This window comes from Ascaphus truei, chromosome 15, assembly GCF_040206685.1.
Source record: "Ascaphus truei isolate aAscTru1 chromosome 15, aAscTru1.hap1, whole genome shotgun sequence".
Lineage (NCBI taxonomy): Eukaryota > Metazoa > Chordata > Amphibia > Anura > Ascaphidae > Ascaphus > Ascaphus truei.
The window spans coordinates 1,380,585-1,401,585 of record NC_134497.1 but is presented as its reverse complement, the minus strand read 5'-3'; the positions used below and the strand labels follow the sequence as shown (position 1 = coordinate 1,401,585).

The window sequence follows — 21,001 nt, the reverse complement described above, 5'->3', positions numbered from 1 at the left end:
CAAATATCACTTTTTAGCACAAAGCTGATCTGTCTGCAGGTGTTCTGACAGTAGAAGCTATAACGGGTATTTTGGAATGAATGTATTTTTTTAAAATGTTTTACCATGTTCATCTTCTTAACATCTTATGCTCTAGCGGTCATGAGGGAGGTCCGGCTCAGGGAGTAAAAGGTACTGGCTAATAACAATGACAGAGTTTGAATTAGGGGAGCCTTGTGACCTTGGGCAAGTATGTAAGTCAAGTCTTTATTTATCTCCCTGTGCCTCTGACACCAAAAACAGATTGTAAGCTCATCTGGGCAAATCCAATTCAGGGCAGTTTCCAATGTTACAAATCTCTGTACATTCAAGGCGCAATTCACAATGACATTTCAAACACCTGAAAAATGTTTGAATTGCATCTTGAAGACTAAAATATCCACCATCCCCAAAGTTTGTTCTGTGAAACCCAGGCTAAATACCACTGGTCTAGTACAAAATCCATTTAAGAGCCCATCTCTGTTCTTAAAAAGAATAAATAAAATCAAACAGCCACACCAGATTTTCACAAACTGTTAGTATTGTCGTTTTTTTTGTTATAAATATATTTACACATTTAGAACATAAATTTAAAATATGATTCCCCATTAGACAAGAAAAAAAATAGTTTAAGGCTTTATGTCATGTACAGAAAAAAAGCAAGCACCTTAAAAATGCCCTCCGTCTCTAACATATTACTTCATACAGAAGCTTTGATACACGAGCTCTTGAATACAGGTATATTTTCCAAAGTATACAGCCTAGTGACCAATATGGATTACAGCATCTAAAAATGGCATTAATATATTATCATCTGTGCAACTCCCTTTAATTCAAAGTTTTTAGTTATACAGTAAGACAGTGGTGCTCAACTCATCCTCAAGAACCACCCCAACAGGGCAGGTTAAGGATATCCCAGCATTAGCACAGGTGGCTCAATTGATTGTGCCACGTGTGCTTAAGCAGGGATATCCTGAAAACCTGACCTGTTTTTACTTTTGATGGGGGGGGGGGGGGGGGGGGGTGAGAGGTCTTGAAAACTCGTGTTGGACACCCCTGGGAGTAAGGAAAGAAGGGTGTGGAGCGGTGTTGGTCCTTCCATGTAGTCACAAAGGTGGGAGAGAGAGTATGGGGTATGATCCTTTTTATTGGACCTAGGAGTTGATCGGTTACAAGCTTTCCAACCTCTCAGGGTCCTTCATCGGGTTACCCCGACATGTTACAAGCTTCCCAACCTCTCAGGGTCCTTCATCGGGTTACCCTGACATGTTACAAGCTTCCCAACCTCTCAGGGTCCTTCATCGGGTTACCCTGACATGTTACAAGCTTCCCAACTTCTCAGGGTCCTTCATCGGGTTACCCTGACATGTTACAAGCTTCCAACCTCTCAGGGTCCTTCATCGGGTTACCCTGACATGTTACAAGCTTCCCAACTTCTCAGGGTCCTTCATCGGGTTACCCCGACATGTTACAAGCTTTCCAACCTCTCAGGGTCCTTCATCGGGTTACCCCGACATGTTACAAGCTTCCCAACCTCTCAGGGTCCTTCATCGGGTTACCGTGACATGTTACAAGCTTCCCAACTTCTCAGGGTCCTTCATCGGGTTACCCTGACATGTTACAAGCTTCCAACCTCTCAGGGTCCTTCATCGGGTTACCCTGACATGTTACAAGCTTCCCAACTTCTCAGGGTCCTTCATCGGGTTACACTGACATGTTACAAGCTTTCCAACCTCTCAGGGTCCTTCATCGGGTTACCCTGACATGTTACAAGCTTCCCAACTTCTCAGGGTCCTTCATCGGGTTACCCTGACATGTTACAAGCTTTCCAACCTCTCAGGGTCCTTCATCGGGTTACCCCGACATGTTACAAGCTTTCCAACCTCTCAGGGTCCTTCATCGGGTTACCCTGACATGTTACAAGCTTTCCAACCTCTCAGGGTCCTTCATCGGGTTACCCTGACATGTTACAAGCTTTCCAACCTCTCAGGGTCCTTCATCGGGTTACCCCGACATGTTACAAGCTTTCCAACCTCTCAGGGTCCTTCATCGGGTTACCCCGACATGTTACAAGCTTTCCAACCTCTCAGGGTCCTTCATCGGGTTACCCCGACATGTTACAAGCTTCCCAACCTCTCAGGGTCCTTCATCGTGTTACCCTGACATGTTACAAGCTTTCCAACCTCTCAGGGTCCTTCATCGGGTTACCCTGACATGTTACAAGCTTTCCAACCAATCAACTACTTGTTGGTCCAATAAAAGACATCACAACTACTCCCTGCCACTCCTTTGTTACTACATAGTTATCGAGCGACTGTTCTACTAGCCAACAATAGCTGAACCCGCGTATTTATTTGGGCATACTGTTGAAAGGTTAGAGTACTCAAATGTAATTCACATGTATTGTCAGGCTCCGGTGCCCTCTCAAAAGCTTCCAACAAGAAAACAAAACAAATAAAATGGCAGTGAGGGTCACTTTTAATAGTGTAATGAGGGGAGGGGTCACACGCCAAATGTGACTTGGCCATTAATGCTCGTTAATGGCCAGTCACAAGTGACAGAAGGTTTGTATTCTTGTAGCGAGTGACCCCATGCATGTGCTAAGCAATATAAAAGGTGCTCTTACAAATTGTAACAAATGGAGATATTAATCGGTTTTGTGGCATAAAAAAAAAAAAAAAAGTTATAATAAAAAAATAATAATAATTGTCTGCCGTTTGCGCTAATAGGAAATTCTTAGTAAGTGGCCTTGTCACTAAAGTTAAGACGTCGGAACACGCCGTTACAAGCTTAAAGTGCTCTGTCGCCTGTATCTCTGTAAAACTTAGGGTTGAAATGCCGGCTACGCGGGTTAGTACAAGGCATCCTAAAATTGGCATATATGTCTAACACCATTAATGTTCGTAACCGTCGCGCAAGTTTGTATGTGGAAGGGAAGAAACAGGCCATTAAATCAATTCTAAGTGCACAATAATATGTGGCTGATGCTCATGATAACACAGGGAGAGAAGAAGAGGGGGGGGGGTGTCACAGGATTTTATTGGGAGTCAAAAAGTCCCAATATATTATCACATGCCTGGATCTTTCATTTGCATTAATAGAAACAGCCGTTCAGGCTCAGAAAGTAGCCAGATAGCATTGCACAGTTAGCAAAAGGCCAATATTGGATATTGTCGTGGTAACCCAACTTTAGTAGTGCCCAGGTCAAAAGGGAGGTCAGCAATGATTAAACTAGCATTCGTTTCGTCAACCTCTCCTCATGCATCCACAGCCAAAGCAGGGTTATTTGGCATAACCAAAAGCATATGTGACAAATCCCAGCCATATGCAAGCTGCGTTGCAATATCCCTTTGCTATCCCAAGAACTCGCGCTGGGTGGAAGGATTGCTGACAGCTATTGAACTATAGGTTTGCTGTAGTTGTGTGTATTTTATAGGAACAGGGACCTCAGCCAATTTCTTTCACAACACCTGAATGTCACTGTCTATTCAATAGGACAATATTAAATACAACAGATAACAGACTACCTCATGTAAAAAGTATCTCTAACTACCAATTACTTATTCAAGAAATGATGTTACTCTTCAAGGTCCATAGAAAGCACATTAACAATGGCTTAAATACTGCCTGGGTCTGTGTTTGTTATTTTCCAGCTGTGGGCGGAGATATATAGTACAGAGGGTGGTGGCCATGCATTTACATCTAGTTCTTTACTTACGGCTTGCTTTGCATATCCAATGTTTGTAATAGGAGAGACTCCATCATCATGGAATCAGTCTCTCAAACCCATTACTAGATCAGCAATATAAGGCCCAACAGCCCCGCGCACGTCAGTCAGTAAGACACCAACTCCGTGTTACACGTTAATAAAGAAGGATAAAGCATGGATGTGTCAGGAAGTTTAAGTTACCTGTCCTGTTTGACATGTTGGAATTGGCCATTCTATGGTTAGAAGCACAGCATTCAGATGACTTCACTAGTACCATGCACTCATGATCTGCCTGGTTTTCATTGTCGATATGAAGCAAACATGCATAATTAGCCCTTCTCACGCGTCTGGTGACCAAACTAAAAAAGGAAAATAAAATAGGACTCTCTGTTCTTCATATTTGCCTTGGACTTCAGCTATTGTAAGGGCTGCAGATAAATGTTGATACAACAAATGCTTATTAATTTCACCAATGTGTTTTCTTAGTGCAAGTTAGTGTACAACCCTCCCTGGCTCACACGATGGTGCATGAGGCTCAGCAAGGTGAGACGTCACCTAGAACATCAGCAAAAAAAAAAAAAAAAAAAAGTTAGCTGCTGTTGATCCATAGAAACAGACGAAAACGAGGACCGCTTCCTGTGCTGCTATCTCAGTTCTCTTTTTTGTAAAGTGTGAGAGTCTTTTAAATTGCAGTTTTTATGGTGTTAGCACGGTTCCTTTGTGCTTAGTCAGTTATTCCATGTAAGTCGATTACTTATTTGGCTGATGGCTTTTGTTTTCAGGTTTTTTTTTGTTTTTGTTGTTTTTTTTAAAGGTTGGCAACAGGTTAAGGAGGATTGTGGGAGGCTGGCGTTGCTTTATTTCACTTTTTGAGTCCACTTCAAGTCATCAGATCGCGGCTTTTCCCCCGTTACTCCGTGGATGAAATCCTCCAAACGTTTCCAGAACCCCATCTTCTCCAGCGGATAGTTCAGCCAACCTAAGCACAGAAAGATAAAAAGGTCCCCACATCCATTAGTCGTGTTTCCCAACTCCAGTCCTCAAGGACCTCCTAACAGCCCAGTGCTTGAACACACGTGGGTCGGTCAAAACGATTGAGCCACCTGTGCTAATGAGAGGATATTCTTAAGACCTGGCCTGTTAGGGGAACTAGAGGGCCGGAGTTGGGGAAACACTGCATTAGTGTATAAAGACACAAAACCATAATGACCCATTTTGGTGTGACCAGCAACTGTAGGAGTTTAGTGTATAGCTGTGACATTTTGTTTGTACATCGCGATTAGGTTTTAAAGCTGCAGATCAAGCAGTAACCTACATGTGTTTTTTTTTAAATAAATCAGTTCTGTACTATGAGAAAATACTTTGACTTTTTTTTTAAACAACTCTGAATGACATTTTGAATGTATTATAATGTAACAAGCATTTTTTTCTATAGCAACCATTTACAAAGTCACATCCCTCCCTTCCTCTTCTGAAACAGGCTCTGGCACACCCCTTTTTGAGCCCCACCCTCTCTCTAGCAGTGCACCAATTGTATCTAGTGACTGCCTGGTCACATGATCTTCCCCACAGAACTTTGCATCTTTGGTCATCTTCTGCTGCACTGACAGCCATTTAGTGAATCCCCCAAGCTGAATCTTCACTGATCGATCACAGGAAAATGGATCGATCAGGAACTTGGCTAATTACTTATTGCGTGGATTGTATTGATATACAAATTAAAGGGGGAGAAAAAAAAAATATAAGCCAGCTTGGACGGCTGCTTTAATTGGTAAGATCAAAGTCTTTGGTGCCATTCAGTGGTAAACTATCCCTACATCAGCTGTTCTCAACTTCAGTCCTGAAGACCCAACAACAGGTCAGGTTTTAAGGATCTCCCTGCTTCAGCACAGGTGGCTCAATCAGAGGCTCACTCAAAGACTGAGCCTCTGATTGAGCCACCTGTGCTGAAGCAGGGAGATCTTTAAAACCTGACCTGTTGACGGGTCCCGAGGACTGGAGTTCAGAACCCCTGTACTACATTATCATGGAGTTCATTAAATACTTTCTCCCTTATAAACATTCCACTTGGCCACAGCAAGTCAACAAAAGATGAAGTGGTCACCCCCATTGTCTTGCCACGCCTCTGTCCGGACACTCGCGCGTCGGTCAGTGCCGTAGAAAGGAGGTGTTCAGTACCTGTTGTGATACAGAAGTAAGTCTCGTGGGGGGAAACGTGGTGGATTCGGTGGTGTTTGCGTGGTAAAATGATATGCCAATCCTGGAGGAAGACCACCCAGCAAGGAAGACCGAAGTAAGTGTGAGACCACTTGTGAATCTGGTTCGTCAGGGTCACAAACATAGCAAGGGCAAGGACGAAGCACTCTGATGGGTACGTTTTGTGATTTAATTCTACAGTAGGGAACACAAAAAGTCACGAGTCAAGCACAGAAATTGAAGAAAGAATGACCCAGTGCAGGCTCACCAACCTGCGGTAACTTTGCTTAGGTATGTACTGCCTTTGTCTTGTGACGACTCTTGCGTACGGAGCTTGGATCAGCCTGGACTAATGTAATGCTGAACAAATTCAGCCCATTATTACTGTAGGAGCTGCTCTTTCACCTTTACAGTACCATGGGTCTGGCAATACCAGAGTACCACCAGACCTCCGGGTCAGGTAAATCGCTCCTGGAATGATCACACCATGCCCAAGAAACAGAAGTGGACGGGGCTCCACTGCCATTTGGTCGCTTCAGCGGTCAGTCTGATCATCCCCTGGAAAATGAGCAAATGCCTATGATATCCCAGGTATGTTATAAGGGCCTCGGATATACCAGGGCACACGCTGCACCGGGTGCATTATATGGGGCTTGGACATGCCAGGGCACACGCTGCATTATAAGGGCCTCGGACATGCCAGGGCACACGCTGCACCAGGTGCATTATAAGGGCCTCGGACATGCCAGGGCACACGCTGCACCGGGTGCATTATAAGGGCCTTGGACATGCCAGGGCACACGCTGCATTATAAGGGCCTCGCACATGCCAGGGCACACGCTGCACCAGGTGCATTATAAGGGCCTCGGACATACCAGGGCACACGCTGCACTGGGTGCATTATAAGGGCTCGGACATGCCAGGGCACACGCTGCATTATAAGGGCCTCGGACATGCCAGGGCACACGCTGCATTATAAGGCCTCGGACATGCCAGGGCACACGCTGCACCGTGTACATTGTAAGGGCTCGGACATGCCAGGGCACACGCTGCATTATAAGGCCTCGGACATGCCAGGGCACACGCTGCACTATAAGGCCTCGGACATGCCAGGGCACACGCTGCACCAGGTGCATTATAAGGGCCTCGGACATGCCAGGGCACACGCTGCACCGGGTGCATTATAAGGGCCTCGGACATGCCAGGGCACACGCTGCACCGGGTGCATTATAAGGGCCTCGGACATGCCAGGGCACACGCTGCACCGGGTGCATTATAAGGGCCTCGGACATGCCAGGGCACACGCTGCACCGGGTGCATTATAAGGGCCTCGGACATGCCAGGGCACACGCTGCACTGGGTGCACTATAAGGCCTCGGACATGCCAGGGCACACGCTGCATTATAAGGGCTCGGACATGCCAGGGCACACGCTGCACTGGGTGCATTATAAGGGCCTCGGACATGCCAGGGCACACGCTGCATTATAAGGCCTCGGACATGCCAGGGCACACGCTGCACTGGGTGCATTATAAGGGCCTCGGACATGCCAGGGCACACGTTGCATTATAAGGCCTCGGACATGCCAGGGCACACGCTGCATTATAAGGGCTCGGACATGCCAGGGCACACGCTGCATTATAAGGCCTCGGACATGCCAGGGCACACGCTGCATTATAAGGCCTCGGACATGCCAGGGCACACGCTGCATTATAAGGCCTCGGACATGCCAGGGCACACGTTGCATTATAAGGCCTCGGACATGCCAGGGCACACGCTGCATTATAAGGCCTCGAACATGCCAGGGCACACGCTGCATTATAAGGCCTCGGACATGCCAGGGCACACGTTGCATTATATGGCCTCGGACATGCCAGGGCACACGCTGCATTATAAGGCCTCGGACATGCCAGGGCACACGTTGCATTATAAGGCCTCGGACATGCCAGGGCACACGCTGCATTATAAGGCCTCGGACATTCCAGGGCACACGTTGCATTATAAGGCCTCGGACATGCCAGGGCACACGCTGCATTATAAGGCCTCGGACATGCCAGGGCACACGCTGCATTATAAGGCCTCGGACATGCCAGGGCACACGCTGCATTATAAGGCCTCGGACATGCCAGGGCACACGCTGCACCGGGTGCATTATAAGGGCGTCGGACATCTCAGGGCACACGCTGCACCGGGTGCATTATAAGGGCCTCGGACATGCCAGGGCACACGCTGCACTGGGTGCACTATAAGGGCTCGGACATGCCAGGGCACACGCTGCACTGGGTGCATTATAAGGCCTCGGACATGCCAGGGCACACGTTGCATTATAAGGCCTCGGACATGCCAGGGCACACGCTGCACTGGGTGCATTATAAGGCCTCGGACATGCCAGGGCACACGCTGCACTGGGTGCATTATAAGGCCTCGGACATGCCAGGGCACACGCTGCACTGGGTGCATTATAAGGGCCTCGGACATGCCAGGGCACACGCTGCACTGGGTGCATTATAAGGGCCTCGGACATGCCAGGGCACACGTTGCACTGGGTGCATTATAAGGCCTCGGACATGCCAGGGCACACGCTGCACTATAAGGGCTCGGACATGCCAGGGCACACGCTGCACTATAAGGCCTCGGACATGCCAGGGCACACGCTGCACTATAAGGGCTCGGACATGCCAGGGCACACGCTGCACTATAAGGGCTCGGACATGCCAGGGCACACGCTGCACTGGGTGCATTATAAGAGCCTCGGACATGCCAGGGCACACGCTGCACTGGGTGCATTATAAGGGCCTCGGACATGCCAGGGCACACGCTGCACTATAAGGCCTCGGACATGCCAGGGCACACGCTGCACTATAAGGGCTCGGACATGCCAGGGCACACGCTGCACTGGGTGCATTATAAGGGCCTCGGACATGCCAGGGCACACGCTGCACTATAAGGGCTCGGACATGCCAGGGCACACGCTGCACTGGGTGCATTATAAGGGCTCGGACATGCCAGGGCACACGCTGCACTATAAGGCCTCGGACATGCCAGGGCACACGCTGCACTGGGTGCATTATAAGGGCTCGGACATGCCAGGGCACACGCTGCACTATAAGGCCTCGGACATGCCAGGGCACACGCTGCATTGGGTGCATTATAAGGGCCTCGGACATGCCAGGGCACACGCTGCACTATAAGGCCTCGGACATGCCAGGGCACACGCTGCACTATAAGGGCTCGGACATGCCAGGGCACACGCTGCACTATAAGGGCCTCGGACATGCCAGGGCACACGCTGCACTGGGTGCATTATAAGGGCCTCGGACATGCCAGGGCACACGCTGCACTGGGTGCATTATAAGGGCCTCGGACATGCCAGGGCACACGCTGCACTATAAGGCCTCGGACATGCCAGGGCACATGCTGCACTATAAGGGCTCGGACATGCCAGGGCACACGCTGCACTATAAGAGCCTCGGACATGCCAGGGCACACGCTGCACTGGGTGCATTATAAGGGCCTCGGACATGCCAGGGCACACGCTGCACCAGGTGCATTATAAGAGCCTCGGACATGCCAGGGCACACGCTGCACTGGGTGCATTATAAGGGCCTCGGACATGCCAGGGCACACGCTGCATTGGGTGCATTATAAGGGCCTCGGACATGCCAGGGCACACGCTGCATTGGGTGCATTATAAGGGCCTCGGACATGCCAGGGCACACGCTGCACTGGGTGCATTATAAGGGCCTCGGACATGCCAGGGCACACGCTGCACTGGGTGCATTATAAGGGCCTCGGACATGCCAGGGCACACGCTGCACCGGGTGCATTATAAGGGCCTCGGACATGCCAGGGCACACGCTGCACTGGGTGCATTATAAGAGCCTCGGACATGCCAGGGCACACGCTGCATTATAAGGCCTCGGACATGCCAGGGCACACGCTGCATTATAAGGGCCTCGGACATGCCAGGCACACGCTGCATTGGGTGCATTATAAGGGCCTCGGACATGCAGGGGGACACGCTAAACTGGGTGCATTATAAGAGCCTCGGACATGCCAGGGCACACGCTGCACTGGGTGCATTATAAGGCCTCGGACATGCCAGGGCACACGCTGCACTGGGTGCATTATAAGGCCTCGGACATGCCAGGGCACACGCTGCATTATAAGGCCTCGGACATGCCAGGGCACACGCTGCACTGGGTGCATTATAAGAGCCTCGGACATGCCAGGGCACACGCTGCACTGGGTGCATTATAAGGCCTCATCACGATTCCGTTACACTGACAGGTTAAGCAAAATAGATAAATAAAACCACATTACTAACCTGGGGAAAGGAACAGAAACTTGTAGGCCATGTTTGCTAAAGGAATAATTGTTATCAGACAGTTATCTCCATTGGTTTCTATAAAATCATGCCTTGTAATAGCTGTAGGATCAATGTGATGTTCCCGGAAAGGTCTGATAAAGGCCTGAAACAAAATAAGGGAAAGAAAACAGTGTAATTGGCTGCTTTAGAAAGCCCCAATCACCCTTAAAACGTAACTGTTGTCCTCGTTTTTGCATCCTGTTAAAAATGAGTAGGTTGCACTTTTCTTCCAATTCTTATGCTTAATCGTTTGACTAATGATGGCTTTGTAAATTGCTACACAAAAAATGGACCAAACCGACAATTCTCCTTTAGTTTTGAGGACTGTCGTGATAATATCATGAGATAGTAAGTATTTTAATCAATCTGGTGCTTCAAGCGTTAATGTAGCTAGTTTGATTTAATAAATACAATGTATGGTGTTTATGACAGGCAGGCTCTGCCTGGGTCTATGCTGGGCGTCACAGAGAAGTCCATTGGTGGGTTACCACTTGTGGCCACTAAAAGTACAAGATGTGCTGTATGGAGCAGATAGATTCTCGAGATAAGGGCCGTTGTGCCAGAAGTGGGAATAAAATATGGCCCTGTTGACAACTTTTTAAACAGGATCTTTTTAGAGCTACTTTCAAAGGCATTCTCTGGGGGTTCTGCAAGGTTCAGGGGGCGTGGCTAAGTATTCAACCACAAAGGGTGACTTTATTTAAAATGAGCATATCACGTGACTTCATCTCTTCTGCATGACAGGTACGCGTCCTCTGCATAACAGGTACATATTTGTAATTGTGGCCAAAAGACAGATCAAACCGTACCACACACACTATATGGGTAAGAGGTGCTATGGACATATCCATTTGTCAATCAAATTTAGGCGCAAAATGGTCATAATTAGTCTGCATTTATTGATATGACTCGTGTGCCCAAGTGTTAGAGAAAGGAAGTTGAGTGTGTTTATATATTGAGGCAAAAAGTTACTTTTTTTTTTTTTTTTAGGAGTTTTTCTTTTCTGTTGTAAACCCCTCAAACTAGCAGTGTATTTATTAGGCTTATGTGGTGCTCAATGGGAAATGATGGGTATATACCACTTGCCCTGGAGTTATGCAATCAGAATTAAACAGGTGTGTTTTGGACCAAACACGTGAATTCTCATATTTCTACGCTAGTGACCTCTCTGGGGAAAACCTATGGCATATGGTAAAGTATTGTATAGGGATTTCTGTTTAATCCTTTTATTTTAAGAAACTGTTTTGCATTTACTGTAATTTTATGTTCGTGTAATTATCTTTTTCTGTAATCTGAAGCACTCTGTTTTTAGATATATAAAACAATTCTTTAATAAGTAATGCTTTGTGGCTCTGAATGAACTGTTGAACGCTTTGTAGAGAGAATTTACATTTTCGGATACATTTTGCTACAACAGATGTGGGTTAAGTGCATAGTTTTTTCTATAATAAACAGGGACCCGAGACCCTGGCAGATATATATTAATTTACATAGTTTGCATAATTTCTCAGGTGGTGGCAGCGTATAGATATAATTGCAAAGGAGTAAGGGGTTAATATGAACTACTTGAAATTACCTTGCGGAGGAGAAAGGCGAGTTGGCTATAGTAGCCGTGTGTATTAACCCTGGTTGCATATCTATGTCGTGTGCCCACTTGTGTGCCGTTCCTGTCAGGTGGTATATGGGGACGGATTTAGGGGAGAAATTGTTCATTTGTGGGACCTTTGCGGAGGTGAAAAGTGGCACAGCGTGCGAGCGGTGTGCCGTGCGTGACAAGGACTGAAACAGTTATTGCTAAGGCCTCAGATAAAGATTGTCCCCTTTAAAAAAAAACATTTTTTTAAAGGGGACAATCAGCTAGCCTGAACCACCAAACATGCCAATTCCCACTTAGGAGAGCCCTGTACATGGAGAGTAATTTTATATCTGGAGAGGTAAGTTTGTAAATATTAAGCGACAAGCAGCAGAAAACTAGAATGGAGTTGACTGAATTTCAATAAGTTTCAGCTAGTTCTCTACAGAAGATCCCTCTGAGGAATATTCTGAGCTGTAGTCTGATCAAAATCATCAGAAGAGTGAGCCTTTATGCCAGGGGTGGCCAATATCAGTCCTCAAGGGCCACCACCAGGTCAGGTTAAGGATATCCCTGCTTCAGCACTGGTGGCTCAGTCATTGACAGCCACCTGTGCTGAAGCAGGGATATCCTAAAAACTGGACCTGTTGGTGGCCCTTGAGGACTGGCTTTGGCCACCCCCGATTTAGGAATTCAAGCATAATACAGGAATAAGAAAACCTACTCTTCCAACAATCGGCAGTTCCACAGATCCCCACGTGTCTGCTCCCCAGTGGACCAAGCCAGAGGCAAAGTCAGCAGTAACGATTCCTGCAACTAAAGGAAAAATAAAGATAATTAGATAAAGGTCCGCTCCCCAAATAACATCTTCATTATGGCGCCGTTTAATCGTCCTGTTATAAAGGGGACAAGTATGTCAGGATGTAATTTGCAAGGGACGGAACGTCTGAAAGAGCCTGTAATGTGCCTTACAGCTGGAAAACACGGGGAAGACAACTGAATGTTCGGGCTCATTGCAGAAGCAATTAATACACATTCTGCTGATGAGAAGCAACCCTATGTCCCGGATACAGAATAAAGGAGGTTGTGTGCCACGTTAACCCCATTCCAGAAGAGTACGACCACGTGACAGTCACTGAATACAGGTAGCAGCCAACTCATGATGGGGGGTCAGGCTAATGGGCTTCTTCTCCCGCCTACCTGTCACGCTCTAAAGTAAAGCAATTATAGGAAGATGTTGGTATCGGTGACCTTTACCTTACCACATTCTTGCAGAACTTGCTCAGCTTGTTATAAGATAACAGTCTGAAAAGGACCATGAACGGTTTCTCTACCGCTGCAAAGGTTTCTGACTCAGCAATGTTTGTGCAATACTGGGATTACATTAAAAACACAAAATGCTGATGCAATTTGGAGAAGTTGCTAACAACTGATCAATGTGTAGTACTGTAGACTAATGGTTCCTGATGCTCAAGGCGTGAAAATGAGAAATTATTCTGATGTATAACAAACACGGTATGTGGCTGCTCGCAATGCTAGAGAATCGCCACACGCAAGCGATCGAAATAAAAAGGGAACCGCCCCCCCTGAGGAAGTCCTGCGGTGGGGGTGGAAACATTGGCTGTGCGAGTCAAACTTATATTTTATTCACATTTCGCATACATTTTTTATTTTATTTAGATACACCAGTGGTCTCAAATCTTTTTCAATAAGGGGAACAGTGAAACATCTGCTCAAATGGGCGATTCGATATCCTGTGATACGAGTGATCAGCCCGCGATCATGCGTTAACTGCCATTCACGTCAATAGCAGGACAGCAGTGCGATAACCAATATTGAATGCGAGTGACTCATTGCAGCATCTCGCACGCAAACCTTCCTCCAAACAAGCCCACCCAACCTGCAGGGATTCTGGGAAATGACATGCAAATGGGCACACAGTGTCACCTTTAGCTTCAAAACGATTAACATGGTTCCCTATAGGCTTAAGCTTGCTGCATGGTCACAGCTTTGAGCACAGCCAGGGTTAAGATGCATAGCCAGTAAACATATAAATATATATGTAGGAGAAGGATTTGTTAGAAGATAAAATACTTTGCAGACTGTCGGAGAACAAAACATCTGTCCATGAAACTGTGGGGATCGTACCCTGGGAACAAAGGACAATAGATTGCGACTTCTAGGATAGTGGATGCATGAATATTAAATGAGGTTTGTGGTTGGCGACCCAGCAAATCAAAATTTAGGTGGGTTTTGATATCTTTTACACAGTCTGTGTAAGACAATTCATATTAAAAAAAAAAAAAAGTGGCAATCCAAGCAGCTTAAAAAGAATAAAAAATAAATAAATATTGTGTTTTAATACATGCAGCCCTTGATTACCTTTATTGTGAACCAATTACCTAAGCTGTCGATCAATTAGTTCTCCCGTGATCGATCAGCAAAGATCCGGCTTCCCAGGGTCCACTAAATGGCCGCCTTCCAGTTTCAATCAATCCTTCAGTCAGTGTCACTCAGCAGCTACAATGTATCCTTATATTACCAACGTAACATTATCTGTTACAGTTTGCTGCTCAAACTGCTGGGAATATTGACAACACATTATCACAAACAGGAAAGTGTTGCAAAGCTCTTGCACTGCTGGGGAGGTGTGCTAATGCCTGCTATAGAAATACTAGAGAACAGATCTTTTTACCCCCCCCCCCCTTAAAAAAAAAAAAATAACCACATGCTTTTATATTGCTTGGATAGCTCTTTTAAAACATTTGAGAACGCCTAGAACGAATGAATAAAATTCACCAGGATATAACACTAACCGTTTCCGTGTCGCCGGGTGAATCGGAGAGGAATAGTGACAGGAGCGCACAACTTTATCTGTGTGTACTGGTTTATGACTTGGTCACAGGAGGTTGTTAGACCATTCGCTACTGTTTAAATAAACACTATTATCAGTGTATTGGGCACTTTATCAGCTGAACGGGGAGAGACAGATAGCCGCTTTCCCTTGTTTGCTTTGATGGAGAAACGGAAATAAAATAAAAAAGGGGAATTCGTGACGATAAAATCCTGCTCAGGAAGGGGTCGATTCCAGCTGTAAGGAAGAGCCCCAGTGGTTCTCAACTCCAGCCCTCAAGACCCCCTAACAGATCCTGTTGAGGATGTCCCTGCTTCAGCCGAGGTGGCTCTATCAGTGGCTCAGTCGAAGACTAAAGCTGGGGTTCCCCTTAAAACCTTACCGGTTGGGGGGGGGGGGAGGGGCAAGTCTTGAGGACCCCTGCATTAACTGCTAAAAGAAAGCACTTTTGTAGAAATCCAAGTACACGTTTACTCAGCAAACTAAAACCTGCGACATTGGCCCCACTTTGTTCTATAGGCAGGAAGCAGTGTTCATTTCAGTTCTGGGGACCCCTTGCTTCCGGAGATACTTACCGGGGAAGGCACTACTGGTACCTTTATAGAGGGTTAAATCCCTCTGCATAACGCAGACCAATAAGAAACCGCAACGAATGATGCTGCGGCTTCCTATTGGCCAGCACCATCCGGGAGATTTAAACCTCCATTGTGTCTCCCCTGCATAGGAAGAGCTGGCGATACTTTCCACCAGTAAATATGCAGAAAAGTAAGGGGTCCCCATATCGGACATTAAGCTCCGGAAACCCCTTGCTTCATACACTTTACAAATTATCCAGGAAGGACCACACCTTTCAATAGTAAAAATAAAGAATAACAAAAAATTACCTACAACTTGCATGGGTAATCATGATGGTTAATCTTCTACCAACCTAAGCGTCAAAATCTTTATTGTACCATAAGAATTTATTGTACCATGCAATGTGATGAACAGAATACGTTTCTAAATATTCTAAGGGTAAAAACCAATACAGATCTACACCTGCCAAGTGGCTCATCCCTCTGGCAGTACAGGGGTTAATATAAATTATGGAGCACACATATTTACCCATCAATGTCTTGCATAGCACCACACACAGCGAACCCGGCTCCTATTCGCCTTACAGCCACCCAGAGGAAGCTGCAGAGTTAGCAGAAAGTGAGCGGCCAGCAGACCGGTCAATGCGGCTATCCTCGCCGCACACTGCAACGCGGCTATCCTCGCCGCACACTACAACGCGGCTATCCTCGCCGCACACTACAACGCGGCTATCCTCGCCGCACACTACAACGCGGCAATCCTCACCGCACACTACAACGCGGCTATCCTCGCCGCACACTACAACGCGGCAATCCTCACCGCACACTACAACGCGGCTATCCTCGCCGCACACTACAACGCGGCTATCCTCGCCGCACACTACAACGCGGCTATCCTCGCCGCACACTACAACGCGGCTATCCTCGCCGCACACTACAACGCGGCAATCCTCACCGCACACTACAACGCGGCTATCCTCGCCGCACACAACACGGCTATACTCGCCGCACACTACAACGCGGCCATCCTCGCCGCACACTACAACGCGGCCATCCTCACCGCACACTACAACGCGGCCATCCTCACCGCACACTACAACGCGGCCATCCTCGCCGCACACTACAACGCGGCCATCCTCACCGCACACTACAACGCGGCCATCCTCACCGCACACTACAACGCGGCCATCCTCACCGCACACTACAACGCGGCCATCCTCACCGCACACTACAACGCGGCCATCCTCACCGCACACTACAACGCGGCCATCCTCGCCGCACACTACAATGCGGCTATCCTCGCCGCACACTACAATGCGGCTATCCTCGCCGCACACTACAATGCGGCTATCCTTGCCGCACACTACAATGCGGCTAACCTCTCCGCACACTACAACGCGGCTATCCTCGCCGCACACTACAACGCGGCCATACTCTCCGCACACTACAATGCGGCTATCCTCACCGCACACTACAATGCGGCTATCCTTGCCGCACACTACAATGCGGCTAACCTCTCCGCACACTACAATGCGGCTATCCTCGCCGCACACTACAACGCGGCTATCCTCGCTGCACACTACAATGCGGCTATCCTCACCGCACACTACAATGCGGCTATCCTCACCGCACACTACAATGCGGCTATCCTTGCCGCACACTACAATGCGGCTAACCTCTCCGCACACTACAATGCGGCTATCCTTGCCGCACACTACAATGCGGCTAACCTCTCCGCACACTACAATGCGGCTATCCTCGCCGCACACTACAACGCGGCTATCCTCACCGCACACTACAACGCGGCTATCCTCACCGCACACTACAATGCGGCTATCCTTGCCGCACACTACAATGCGGCTAACCTCTCCGCACACTACAATGCGGCTATCCTCGCCGCACACTACAATGCGGCTATCCTCGCCGCACACTACAATGCGGCTATCCTCGCTGCACACTACAATGCGGCTATCCTCGCCGCACACTACAATGCGGCTATCCTCGCCGCACACTACAACGCGGCTATCCTCGCCGCACACTACAATGCGGCTATCCTCTCCGCACACTACAATGCGGCTATCCTCGCCGCACACTACAATGCGGCTATCCTCGCCGCACACTACAATGCGGCTATCCTCGCCGCACACTACAACGCGGCTATCCTCGCCGCACACTACAACGCGGCTATCCTCGCCGCACACTACAACGCGGCTATCCTCGCCGCACACTACAATGCGGCTATCCTCTCCGCACACTACAATGCGGCTATCCTCGCCGCACACTACAATGCGGCAATCCTCGCCGCACACAACACAGCTATACTCGCCGCACACTACAATGCGGCTATCCTCGCCGCACACTACAATGCGGCTATCCTCACCGCACACTACAATGAACAACATCTGTATTTTTTCAAATTGCAATGGACAGTTATAATATCTGACGGCAGAGGTCGCGCGTCCTAACGATAAGGCGTCTTTTCCAGAAACCGACACCAGCTATATTAACAAATAAATACAAATAAACCACAGGTGAAAGCCCTAAAAGGAAGAGATAGCTCATCACCGTCTAACTGAACCACTGTGCTGCTGAGGGTGCAGGTACATTCCCGTTTCTGTATATTTTAGGGGGTTTACTGCAGCAGATTCTCACAACATAAAACTGTCAGTTTTAGCAACTGGTCAATTTACTTGGATTAAAAAGAACTCTCTTTTTTCCTTGTCCATTCACATGCCATATTGGAAATCGTCCAGTTGCTATGCATTTCAGGCATTGATTTATGCAAGGCTGCAACTGTAGTGGGCGTGTGCCCCGCAAACAAAAGGCCGTACCTCTATGAGACAGGCCATAGAGCGTGCCACTGCACGCGCGATTTTTGAAAATACAATTGAAATAGTTTTTGTCACGTGAGCGGTTCAGCCAATGAAGGCGAACCACTCACTTAACGTCACAGGTACGCCTCCCGTTCGCTGCCAGCCTAGTGCATGTTCCGTGCGCGTGACGCACGCCGCAACTATAAATCACGGCCTAATACAGCTCCATTCTGCAGTTACTTTTTCCTGCAGCTGATGTCTTGGTCAGTTGCAGCCCCCCGTTATGGCTGCACCCCTTGAAATTACAGTGTAGAACGTATGTCCTCAGGTATTCCAGTTTGTGCTTTCTGCCCCAAATCTAAAAAAAAAAAAAACCCAGTACCACTAAAGAACATGCCACGGGGTTTACAATACAGTAAGAGAAGAACAGGCTCGCCCCCAGCATTCCCAGGCCCAGGGCAGTAGCCTTACCCCATGGCCATGGAAAGGGTGTCGAGCATGACACCTAGTTGTTGATCTTAGAAAGTTCAGTGGAATCTGGGGCTCCAAAATATTCCTAGTTTTAAGAGACTGTTCAGGTCTCCTTAGACTTGAACAACTGCTTATAGAATTGGATAAGATCAGGCCCATAAATGTGTAGGTGGAGTATATATTCGGGGGTGTCCAGTATAGTGACAAAATAGGATAACGCCTACCTGGCCCCAGTCAGAGTGCGCAGCACCCAGGGAGATGACTGGGGTAAAGTACTCCCACATATCCTTAATATTCTGACTTGTATACACTCCCCGTGACATCCACATGTCTTCTCCAGCAATACTAATGTCTATGACTGCACAAAGTCAATATACACCTTATGATTTCTTGACTTCCGGGCCTGCTCGACGTCCTCCGGTGTGCAGTCCGCAGGTATGGATGAACAAAAACGAAGAGGTTGCGACAACACTAAAAATGAAGGAGGGTAACTTGGATACAAAAATAGCTTTAATAGATCATAGGCATGTAGACCGACATGTTTAGTGCTTAAGGCCTTGAGAAAGCACCGTAAGCGCAAAACATGTCGGTCTACATGCCTATGATCTATCAAAGCTATTTTTGTATCAAATCTATTTTTGTATCCAAGCTACCCTCCGTCATTTTTGGTGGGGCAACCTCTTTGTTTTAGTTGTTGATCTTTGTGGGCCCAGCCTATCCTGGAAGTTGCGTTCTACGTCAGGTAGAGCCCAACTTTCGGGTCCCGCTGGCCTGCCCCCTAGGTCCAGTTGGCCTGGTGCCCCCACCTCATGGTGGTGCTGTAAAAGAACGGTAGGTGTTTATTACAGTCCAACGTTGGTTCCATTGGGCGCGAACAGGCAGGTGAACGCAGACGAAAAAGTTTGCGCACCTCTGGTCTGACCTCAGAAGATAGAGATTAAGACAATTTCAACTTTTACCACTAGAAAGAAAAAAAAGCGGGGGGGAGATAGGAAACACACAAGGAGCAAGATACTAAATATATACAACAAACTCATATTAGGCATCAGGGAGTATAAACGTTTTAAAGGAGCAATCCAAATGCCTTTTCTTCCAACTTCAAGTTGTATTGAATTTTTCCATAAGACATAGAGTTATACATTTGGTCACCTGAGCGCTCTTAAATAAATGCCAGCGCCTCATGACACCAAAACGTCACCACGGGTGGGGGGAGAAGGGGGTGAGCAGTTGAATTTTTCTGTTCTTGGTCCACTAAAGGACTCTGCTTCTTGCCAACTTCCATCCATCCGTTCTTATGGTGTATCCCTAAATGTAATAAACTATTACCTATCACTGCGTGATTTTTCCTGTTTCCCAGGGTTCACTAAATGGCCATCTTTCCGTTTCAATCAATTCTTCAGTCAGTGTAACTCAGCAGCTACAATGTATCTTATATTACCAAGGTAACATTATCTATTGTTACAGTTTGCAGCTCAAACGGCTGGGAATATTGGCAACAAATGATCACAAACAGGAAAGTGTTGCAAAGATCTTGCACTGCTGGGGAGGTGGCTAAACCTGCTATAGGAATCAAAGAATGCTCAGTATATTAAACTCAGGGGGGTGGGGGTGTCAAGAACTAAACCTCCATTTCAGCTCCGGCGCCCGCCTGCTTCTGGAGATACTTGCCCAGTGCCGGTATCCGCTCCCACGGAGCTAGCGGGGGTTTAAAGCTCCCGCGTCACACGGGCCAATAGGAAGCTGCACCGGGTGACATCACTGCTTCCTATTGGCGTGCGTTAGCTTTGAACAGCAGCCATTACATCATCCCTGGTAGCCGAGCGAAGTAGCTACCAGCACCTAGCACAGAGGTAAGTATCTCCGGAAGCAGGGGTCCCGGGGCGGAAACTAATGGGATTCAGCTCCGGAAACCCCTTCTTTCAAACCGTGGTTAAGAAAAAAAGAAAAAAAGGCCGGGTTTGCCGCTATAAGAGCAAAACTGCCCCCCTCTTCTGCATTTCAATACGAATGGAATTTAGCATCGTGTTGATTTAATAACCTTGTGCATGTATGTCGGTTTAGTTTTGCCTCTAGGTATTCCAGATATCTTCAACCACAACACGCATAGCTATACAAAAAGGAAATGTAGCCCAGGGTAATACGGCTGTACAAAGAAATACAGAAAACAGAGGGCGTTTGCATAGTGACCGCCAAGAGATTGCACAATGTCATTCTACGGAAAGGCTATTAAACGCGCTCACTGCTGCAGAAACATGTGAAGTCAGGGAGATCGTGTGCTGTGCGCAGCTTGTGCACCTTACAAACGCAGCGTCGAGCCAAGCTCTGCTATTAAAACAATGAATCCCAGAAGACATGCATTAAACAGAAAACACTATGCAGCCTGCTGTGCAGACAGACATACCGAAGCAGGCATATCTGCCATCT

At 47.7% G+C, this 21,001-nt stretch overlaps 1 protein-coding gene across 2 annotated transcripts in view; it reads right to left on the bottom strand.

The window, feature by feature from the left end:
- UBE2V1 (ubiquitin conjugating enzyme E2 V1) overlaps positions 1 to 21,001 on the bottom strand; it is a 62,541-nt gene that overhangs the window by 27,950 nt on the left and 13,590 nt on the right. Inside the window, exons 3-6 of one of the 2 annotated variants that reach the window (XM_075571260.1) lie at positions 12,589 to 12,680; positions 10,250 to 10,394; positions 5,906 to 6,118; positions 627 to 4,706 (exon numbers count right to left, since the gene is read on the bottom strand). In XM_075571260.1, the coding sequence (XP_075427375.1) occupies positions 4,585 to 4,706; positions 5,906 to 6,118; positions 10,250 to 10,394; positions 12,589 to 12,680 (572 nt within the window). In that variant the 3' untranslated portion in view covers positions 627 to 4,584. Of the gene's footprint in view, positions 1 to 626; positions 4,707 to 5,905; positions 6,119 to 10,249; positions 10,395 to 12,588; positions 12,681 to 21,001 lie in introns of those variants that run through there. The other variant, XM_075571264.1, reaches the window with a different exon arrangement.